A 10368-nucleotide genomic window follows, 5' to 3' on the forward strand; every position below is an offset into this window, starting at 1 on the left:
TTTTTCCTTGAAATATCCGTGAATCCTAGAAAAATATTATTCTCTCTTCTCTCCATTTTACTTCAAGTTAAAACTTGTTCTCGCTAATATTTGCTAATATCTGCCTATTTTTATGGTCAAGTTAACCCGAAGCCGAACTCTCCCGAACATGTGCCCTGGTTGAGAGGAACACTTTAAGGTTCTATAGCGTCCTCGAACGTGACACAATCGTGGCCGAAACGCTACTTTACGAACGTACGCGACGCACAAAGAGTCCCCATCGAAAGACGATTCCGGCATCATCCAGGACATCATTCCCGAGAATCGGCGTCCTCTCCCGTTCTTCTCCTTCATATGTATATCTCGACGGCGACGCCGTAAACACGATTTGGCCAACGCGGGTTTTGCGGTAAAACGACGGGCCGTAATTCGCGGTAAAACGTCCGCCGGTGAGAATTTATGAAACTCGAACCCGGGAGTCTCCGGGAGTTACGTGCGCATATGCACGTTAACATACATACGTTCGTCGCATAGGGTGCCTTTTTTTCGAGACGGTCGACCGGTCCCGATGCGAGATTCTCCTTATCGACACGAAGGAGAGGACTGGGATAGATCCCCGAAATAGCGTCGTTGAGGGGTCTCTCTCTCTCTCTCTCTCTCTCTCCCGGCACCTTCGAGAAGAGAAACGTAACTCTAGACGTATCGCGGTGTCATGTCCCGCGCGCACCTGGCGGCCCCGTTCTTTGTAACACAATACACGTCGCGTTTCGTCCTCCCGCTCCTCCTCCACCTCCTTTTCCTCCTCCTCCTCCTCTTTAACTTGTCCAGCCGTGCTCTTTTGTCTCTCCACTTCTTCTTCTCCGGCCCGTCATCAGCTTATATCCTAGCCTGGATATGCGGAACGGATAAAAAAGGAGGAGGCGAAAAGATTCTGCTGGTTTAATACCAGAGAGATCGGAATTCGGTCGGGCCAAGGCATATTCTCGTTCGAGTAAGCCCGTGTGGCAATACTATATAACACCTAATTTACACATCTAAGAGAGACACATAGAGAGGACTTAACTGGTTGAAAAAAACATTTCGCGGTTTTGTACATAAAGATAGACCAATACTTTATTCACGCGTATTAAATTGAACGCGTGCTAATACTCTGATGAAAATAATGAAAATAAATGCAATCGATACTATCACGTCTGGCAACATCCTTAAAATGAACTTCTCATTTTTTTTTTAAATCAGAGTAAAATGTGGATAGGAAATCTCAAATATATAAAATTTCATTTATGGAAACTGAGTACTCAAAATTGAGCAATTCGATTCGTTCATCAATCGGTTTCGCGAAGAGAATAAATGAAGGGATTTAGACGAGACTCTGAGTTAAAAAATAATAATAAAAATGTTTATTTTACACACACGTACAGACAGAACACACGGACACGTACGGGATAGGTACACAGTTTAAGAAAAAGAGAGAGATTCCACTCTCGGCTATATGTTATCAGAGACTATCGCATAACATAGAACAATTACAGATCTAAACGTGCACGAATCTCCATATACGATATACCACTTATCGTAATATACATACATAACAATAATTACGTTCTAAACGTTAACGATAGATAAGTACAAGGTAGGTAGATACAGGTGCGAAACTCGTCATTATATGAACAGAGGAGATCGAAATCTGTCGAAAGAAAAAAAAAAACGGGTCGACACTAAGACGTCTCCTGAAGGACAATGGTGCTCGAACCGGAAACGGGTATGTCCGACGGCGGCGACGACGGTACTCCGAGATTATGGGTCAACGAGTGCCTCCTCAGATCGCAATTCCTGCGAAAGACCTTGCCGCAGGAGGCGCAATGATACGGCTTAATGTCCGTGTGCGTGAGAAGATGAGTCTTGAGGTTGCTCCTCTGATTGAAGCTCCTGGCACAGACGGGGCACTTGTGCGGCGATTCCTCCATGTGCAAAATCTTGTGGACAGCCAGCGTCCTGCTCTGACAGAATCCTTTGCCGCACTCGGTGCATTTGAACGGTTTCTCTTTGCTGTGGATATACCTGCAACGTAGGAAAAAGAACATTTTTCTTTGGCTTAAATCTTGCGTAATTTTTTTTATCATCTCTCTCTCTCTCTCTCTCTCTCTCTTTTTTCTCTTGTAAAATTCTACGATTTTTATTTTTTTAATTAATTTATAATTAATTTTTTTAATTAAAGTCCTTTAATGCTCGAAAATTAATAATTGTTTAAAAAAAATAATCATTAAATAATACACATCAATGTTATTTTATTAACTGAGACTGAGGGAAAAAAAAATAAGAATACTATCTATATGAAAAATGAATTTATTGTGACGTGTTGAACATTAAATGTAATATACACGTCATTCGATTATCGTTGTAATTACGCGAGGTAGAGAAGGCGTTCCACGGATTTATCCGTTCGTAAATCCTACGCGTGTAATTAATTGTGACGCGATAAAGAGATAAATTGATAAATATACGCGGCAGTCTCTAAATCTTCTCTCCGTCACGCGAAGGGAATAAATTCGATAAATACGCGTAAACCGTCATCGAAACTTTTTCGCACTGACGCCCAACTTAATTTTCTTACGTAACATGTCATCACAGAAATTTATTTCCTCCGCACATATATCCAAAAAGAATTGAATTAAAAACAATTATTTTAATCGATTATAAGTATCATTCTAGCATGTAATTTTTATACAAATGCAAATGTAAATTTACATATTACTGTTGTTAATAATTCGAAACATAAATTTTGTAATGTTATTTTAATAAATGCTGTTATAATTTATTCTCTATTGTTTATTTTATATTTATTATTATACTTTATTGTTGTAAAATATTATTTGTCCGTAAATATGCATTACTTATGTAACATGACATAAAAAAACGTCTATATATGTGAATAGAATTCAACACAAGGTTTTTGTTAGAATCAAGAGCGAAAATTCATCAATAAATTATTTTGGACACAAGTGCGTGTCGCGCAAAAATTTGCATATACTTAAAGTGCCCTCTCGTAAAGAAAAAATCAAGTCGTGATAGATATGCCCGTCGCACGTTACCTGTGATCTCTGAGATGATCCTGCCGTCGGAAGGCCTTGCCGCATATGTCACACGAGTACGGTCGCTCGTCGGTGTGCGTCCTCTCGTGGATCAGCAGATTGTAGCTTTTGGTGAACTGTCGGCTGCAGAATTTACAAATAAACTGTTTCTTGGGCCTGGACGTCCGGCAAGTCCTTGGTACACTCGAGTCCACCACGATCGAGGCGTGTTGCGCGGATGAAGAGGAAGAGGACGAGGACGAGGAGGAGGAGCAGCCAGAGGAGACCGAGGAGGACGACGGCGGGAGGATGCTCGTGGACGAGGATCGCGGGACCGACGGCGCTGCCGTCGTCGACGATGGGCTCGCGCGATTATTTCCCTCGGATATTCGTCGTAGGAGCAGCTCGTGATGCCCGGACGAGGAGCCACTTGTTCCGGATGTCTCGTTTGACAGGAATTCCGGGGATAGCAGGGCCAGCGCGAGATTATCGTCGGTTACAAACTCCAGCCGTGCCTCGTCGTCCTCGGCCGCGCGGAGCAGCTGATCAACCGTCGGCGCGTCGTCTTTGACAGTTGTTGTTGTTGTTGTTGTTGTCGTCGTCGAGGTCAAGATATTCGACGACGACGAACACCTTTGATTGATGGCCGTCGCCGCGGAAGTCGCGCCGCTCGCGTGAAGACGATGAAGTGTCAGGTACGTCTCTAACGCCTGGAGATTCAGGGCGGCCGCAGCGGCGTGTCCTGGCGGCAGGAGAGCCGCACGCTGCAGCGCGGAGAGGAGGGCGACGCTCTGGAGCCGCAGGGCGACACTCTGGAGCGCGAGATTGGGCAGCTCACAGCCGGCTGCGAGCCCGTCGATTTCCGTGACGTGCTCATCGGCCTCGCGCGGATCCGTCGCGAGCGTGGCCGACGAGGACGACGACGACGGGGACGAGGTTGATGACGACGGTACCATTACGAGTCTCCGTTGTTCCTGTTCCTGCTGCTGCCGTTCTTCTTGCTGCTGCTGCTGCTGCTGTTGCTGCTGCATCCTCCACCACCGTTCGAGTCGTCCCGGATTAACCTCTGGAACGCGTGTCTCCCGTATCCCGCCGATATCATTGGCAAGGCGATCGGTGATTTTCGATTTGATGGTTCCAAACTGATATTGATGCAATCGTCGAATCACGCCGGTGTCCTTCCGGTGCTCCTGTTTCTCCAGCGCAAAACACTCTTGATGGGATCTCGGGCGGCGCGTCACATGTTTTCGACGACAAACTCCGAAACGGTCGTTCCCCCGATACGGTGTACTCGAACGGTAACCGCTAAAGAGGATACGCGCACGCGATGCTGGCGGTGCGAAAGCGCCCCGAAGACTGCCCCTGCCCGCCGCTGCTGGGTACTGCTGGTGGAGCCACCTGGTGGCAGGTATCCGAGGCAAAATGGGCCTGTTCGCGGGGAACGGTCCTCGGATTCAGGGGAGAGAGAGCCACAGCTGGCCCGCGCGTCGTTCGCCGGCCCGTCGTGCGACGTTTCGACCCGGACCCCGGCTTGCACGGGGCCGCACGCGGTCTGACGTTAGGTGCTGGTTTGCGTGCGGCGACGGCGTGCACGCGGGACGCACGCGCGTGCGTCCCGCGGGGGGGAATCCGGAAACGTGAATCGCGATCGCGATCGTGGGGGTCAACAGCTGTTTAACCCGCGAGCGAATCTTCGCTTCGCCAAACGCTTCAAATGCCAAATGTATAAATATATAAATGTAAATATAAATAAATGTGTATATATATATATATATATATATATATATATATATATATATATATATATATGTATGTATGTATATAAAGCATTTTTATTTACAAATATTGTCGGATGCGAATACATGCGAGAACAGCTTGTAAAAAGATGATTCAATAATAAAGAAATAATTGATATTTTCAACGTAAATATTAAATATTAAAATTGTAAAATTGGAATTAATAGTTTGAATATTACATAAATTGATAGAACTTGAATGAAATTCTTACACATCACGGAAGAAATATTTCATCACGATATAAAAATACTTAATAGGGAAATCCATGCACGAATTAAAATTCACAACAACTTTTCAAGTAATGAAAAATACATGTCGAATGCTCTACGTTATTATTTATCGTATTACGTTTTTTCTCATTAATCTTTTATACCTCAATCAATGAATCAAAGATACGAATTTTCCATTTATTTCAAAAAATTATAATCAATTCGTGAATGTGTCTCACATATAGCATATAAATCGATTTATTCTCGACATTCTCTATGCGTGTTAACTTAGCTTATAAAAATCACAACTTTTATGTTTCAAAAAAATGAAGATTTCCAAAAATGTAATTTTAATATTTGTAGAGATCAATTTTAAATACATCTTTTGCATACAAAAATATATTTACGAGAGAAATTCGAAAACATGATCCACGCGATGCAAAGATTTTCCATCGCCTGAATACGGAGAAATAGGCACTTAATTTGAGTGTGTAATATCTCAATGAACGCGGATTGCGTATATGGAAGTTGAGATAAAGTTGAGTGAATAGTAAAATTTCGACGTTGAAAAAAGGGCATTTCTGCCGCGGTACGGTACCTCGTGTGCCGCTGGTTCGTTCCGACTCGGCTCGACTCAACTCGGACTCGGCAAAGCCGCAACAATTTACGATGGCAATTAATGCGCGCGAGTAAGCCGTGTATAGCGCCTATAGTTAGCTGCCTCTTCAGTGTCGGGCGCACCGAAAGCGAGGGAGAAAGAAAGACATTCCGTACACGCGCTCTCGCGCGCGCACACGAGACAAGGAAAAAAAGAGCGAGTAAGCGGCGAGAAAGAGAAAGAGAGCAAGGATGAGAACGAGAAAGAGACGGTGAGAGAGAATACGATGGAGTACGATATAGAAGGAGAGATCTTCCAAGGAAAGGCGAGAAAGAGAAAGAGAGAGAAAGAGAGAGAGCAATGATCAGAGTAGAAAAGGGTGCGGTAAAGGAGAAAAGAGGAAAGAGAGGAGGGCACGGTCAAGAGAAAGAAAGAGAGAGAGAGAGAGAGAGAAAGAGAGGAGAGGCGAACCGAGGCATCGGGCAGACTAAATAATATTATAGGTGATGTTCTCACGGTCCCGGGACGCCCGCGGGCCAACTCGTCACCCCTCTCCCCGTACGGCTCCTCTCCATCGTCTCATTCTCTCCTCCCGTTCGTCCCCTGGCCGCCTCTTACTCCCCCGCGCGCGTAAGCTTCGCCCACGCCGGACCCTCACGGAGAGCCCCACGGAGTCGTTTGAGTCCCGTCGGAGAGTGAGACGAAGAAGCCGCGATCGAACGATGCCGGACGCAGACGAGGACGCACGAAGGGGTCAGGGTTCACCTCGCGCTCGCTGACCGTCACCGTAGATGTTACCTTCTCTTTCTCTCTCTCTCTCTCTCTCTCTCCCTCCTTCTCTTTCTCTTTCACCTCGTCTCTTCCTTTCTTCGGCATCTCCACGTCGAGGTGGGCTCCCCCTCCCCCCTTCCTCCGGCCTCCTCCGCGTTCCTTCCTCCCGCGATGTTCGTCTTTTACTCCCCTTTCGTAACTTTGATGCGCGAATCCGCACTTTCCTCCTCTCTCTCTCTCTCTGCACCGTCTTTCCTTCTCGCTCCTTCTTCGCCTCGCGGTAAAGTCCTTCTCTCCGCGAAAGTTGACAGGCTCTGCCTAGTTAATCAAGTAGCGAGTTAATTGCTTGGCTAGAACATAATACGCGTTCGCGATACACGCAAAACTTTATTTGGACATACGTATACGCGATGTATGCTTATTTCCGAACTGGTTCATGTCAAGTTTAGAATGGTAAAAAGGATAGTATTTGCGAGCTTCTAACCGTCTTCTCCGTATCTTACGGGGTTTCATTGTACTTCAGCGAAAGACTGTCACAGCGTATTAACATGCGAGAGTCACGGTACAGTAATGTCAATGCTCTCGCGATTGTACGTGACCTCGGAACCGACGATACAGAGAGAATCCTCGCATGGCGAGCGCATCGAGCATCTCGTTGCGTCACCATCGGAATTCCATGTTCGAAATTTTCACGCATGTCATGATCCTTGCACTTGGTAAACTCTAAAAAAAAGCTACTATGTGTTATTTTTCGATACAAAATTATTTTTGTATTTATAAATTCAAAAGTTTGAGAGTTTAAAAGTTTATTGAGTGTTCCCTTCTCTCTCTCTCTCTCTCTCTCTCTCTCTCTCTTTCTCTTTTATTTATTGAATTATAATTACTGAATCAATTTCTGAAAAGTTATATTAAATAAATTTATAAAATTAAATTTAAAATTTATTAAAAATAAAGAATTTAAAGTATAAGAAATTAATAAAAAAATGTCAAGGTTAAAAAAAAAAAATTTGTTTATTAAAAATTAATCTAGAAAAATATGAAAAGATAATTAATAAATTTGTTTTATAATTAGAAACGATATAAAAGAGAATATTTAGTACAAGTAAACGATAACACCCGAGTTAAAACTTTTCCCCAACTTTTGATTTTGTAAAAAGGTAAAGCAATTATAGTTTATCTGTTATTATATAAAGGAAATGCTTTATGTGGGTCTTTTAACATCGCATACTCTTATATGAAAGAGAAGAAAGTTAATTATACCTCCGTTCGCGCGTACTCTCTGCTGCGAACAATTCGACAATGTTCTCTCGTGTTCCATCAATCGATTTTATATGTCAGGAAATCTTCACGTCTGTGCTCTTTAACTCCAAGAGGCAAAAGGTTATAAGCGGCGTTTAACGTCGATAAATAAAGTAACGCGGCGTGACATGAGAAATTCCTCGCGATCGGCGACCTGCATCGAAAAGAAAGGGTCGCCCAAATTGTTGTCTCCTCACGGATAATTCAAAATTAGTAGAGAAAATATATATATATATATATATATATATATATATATATATATATGATAGTAAAATTATTGTACGATTGCTGATATAGGTATATTTTATTAAAAATTTATTTCTCTATAAAAATTTATTTCTCTAGATTCGTTAATTGAATTGATTTTTAAAAAATACTTTCGAAGAAATAAATTTATAAAAATAAATTTTAAATTTAAGATTATTAAAAATAAAGAATTTAGAGCATATATAAAATGAATAAAAATTACATATGAGAATTACAACATGAGAAGATTCTTATAAACATAAAAAAAATGGAAAATCAATGTTTTGACTCGAGCGTCGCAATATTTGTAGATAATATTCTGTAAAAATAAGACAAAATTCCTGAAATCGATAATGCATTGTATAATGAAAAGATTAAAATTGATAATCTTAACTATGATATAAAATTATCTGTAATTGCTCTAAATTAATCTTGTTATCTTTATACTCATTTGAAAGTTCAAAATCGAAACATTTATTCTTTTCATTAAAAATTTATAATCGCAATTGTCGAATGTATTCGAGAAAATTACACGCGACGAAAGATACCTTTGTCTCACAATTTCTTCGAATATATCTCATACTTATGTAACGTGATAATCATGGAGAAGGGGGCCGTTTCAAGGAGTGCGATTCGACCAGCGAGGAGGCAGCATCCATCCACCTCGATTCAATTTGCTCTTGTTTCCTCAATGCGGTGAAGAGCGCAGAGGGAGGCCGCAACATCCCGCCGCGTAGATAATTAGATCGCTACTAAGCACCACCACTTTCACGCATCTTCACCTCCGCGGTCGCGTACAGTCCGGGCACTTGTTTCTCTCCTTGTTCTCCCGCGCCTCCTCCCATTCCATCCCCTTGCCTGCCGAGTGTTCTCGCCCCGTTTGTTTCTCTTTCGGCTACATACACGTTCGCGACGTAATATACAACACGCAGCATCGCCGCTATTCTGAAAATTCAGGCACATTTTTGTTTAAATTTTCAGGTTTGGGTGTCTGAAAGAAATTTCACAAAATTTGTCAGTCATCAGAATCGTTTTTCTAAAAATTCAGAGGAGAGTGCCTACAAACTTAAACTGTTTGAAAATTCAGACAATTTATCTGCAAAAAAATTTTCCCCTTTTTTTCTCCCTGATTATTCTTTTTTTCTCCTTGCCTTTTCTTCTCTTACACTTCTTCAATTTCTTACTCTCTTCAACCGATTACACGCTCGTTGGTGCCACGATATCGCGAGACGGCTGGGACATCAAGGGGCAAAATGAAGAAGAGGATCGAGACAATGAAGAGAAAACGAAACGAGAGAGAGAGAGAGAGAGAGAGAGAGAGTGCACGGACGTTCGTGGACCCCCCGTCTGGGATCGCGAGATTGATTTGTCCAATTACGTTAAACAATCCCCGGGATAATTCGATCGCCGGTATATCCTGGGACCGCTCGCGAGGTCGCCCGGCTCTCAGCGAACTTTCTGCAATTTGTGAATGTAAATTCCCGTTTCTCTCTCCTTCCCTCCTCTACCCCCTCCGCTCCCTTCCGGCCTTTCCCGTCAGGTATATACGTATTACACGCGTCTCACGACGCGAAATTAGCGAGATTCGTCGGCCAAACGAGCCCGCGAATTTATCGCGTTCGTATAAGCGCAGATCGTTAGCTCCGCTTTTGACTAATGAGCCAGCCTGTCGGGTCTTTCTCGAAACAAAAAAAAAAAAAGAAAAATAGAAATGAAGAAAAACTCACCGCTCAATAAGATAAATGTGTCACCTATACGTTTCAAAATTATTTTCTTTTTTCTCTCTCTTTCTTTCTGCGTTAGAAGTTAGACTCACGAATCTCGCGTCCGGAAATCGAGTTATATATAATTAACGAGAAGATATCGAGAAAGAGATGATTGAACAGATTGATTTCGTGATGTATGACCGCTCATTTATTTAATTGAAGCCTTACTTCTTGACAGGCTTGAGCGATCGTTAGGTATTTATTTCGCACGAATCAGTTGGTCGGCAGGCTAAGTAAGAATCAGCGCGAGGATTTTTTTCTTTTCTTCTGTACAGATAGAGCCGATATCGGAACAGGCTAGTAGTTATTATAAAAAAAAAACAATTCTAAAATATATATATATAAACATTCCTACATATTGTATTCGAAAATATTCCTTTCGGTTAATTATTAATTACCGATTAAACGGAAAAATTATACGTGTCACTTTATAAGATTGCACACTCGCATTACACTTTCATCAGCTGGTCCAATTGAATGCTCAAAGTTGCTATATCTCCCTTATATTTCTTCTCACACAATCATGATGCTAGACACCTAATAGTTTATTTTCAAGATTAATATGTTCCATGAAAGAGAGATATGTATGCATCTAAAACTATCCACACGGATTATATTTTGGAAATTAAAAAC

At 42.3% G+C, this 10368-nt stretch overlaps 1 protein-coding gene across 1 annotated transcript; it reads right to left on the reverse strand.

The window, feature by feature from the left end:
- Window positions 1-940: 940 nt before the first annotated feature.
- On the reverse strand, window positions 941-4541 carry LOC126855238 (protein sister of odd and bowel-like). Its single transcript, XM_050602701.1, has 2 exons — window positions 3072-4541; window positions 941-2040 (listed from the first exon to the last, which is right to left on the reverse strand). The coding sequence occupies exons 1-2, from the start codon at window positions 4079-4081 to the stop codon at window positions 1698-1700; spliced, it is 1353 nt and encodes a 450-aa protein (XP_050458658.1). The 5' UTR covers window positions 4082-4541; the 3' UTR covers window positions 941-1697.
- Window positions 4542-10368: the final 5827 nt, after the last annotated feature.

Source organism: Cataglyphis hispanica, chromosome 15, assembly GCF_021464435.1.
Source record: "Cataglyphis hispanica isolate Lineage 1 chromosome 15, ULB_Chis1_1.0, whole genome shotgun sequence".
Taxonomy (NCBI): Eukaryota; Metazoa; Arthropoda; class Insecta; order Hymenoptera; family Formicidae; genus Cataglyphis; species Cataglyphis hispanica.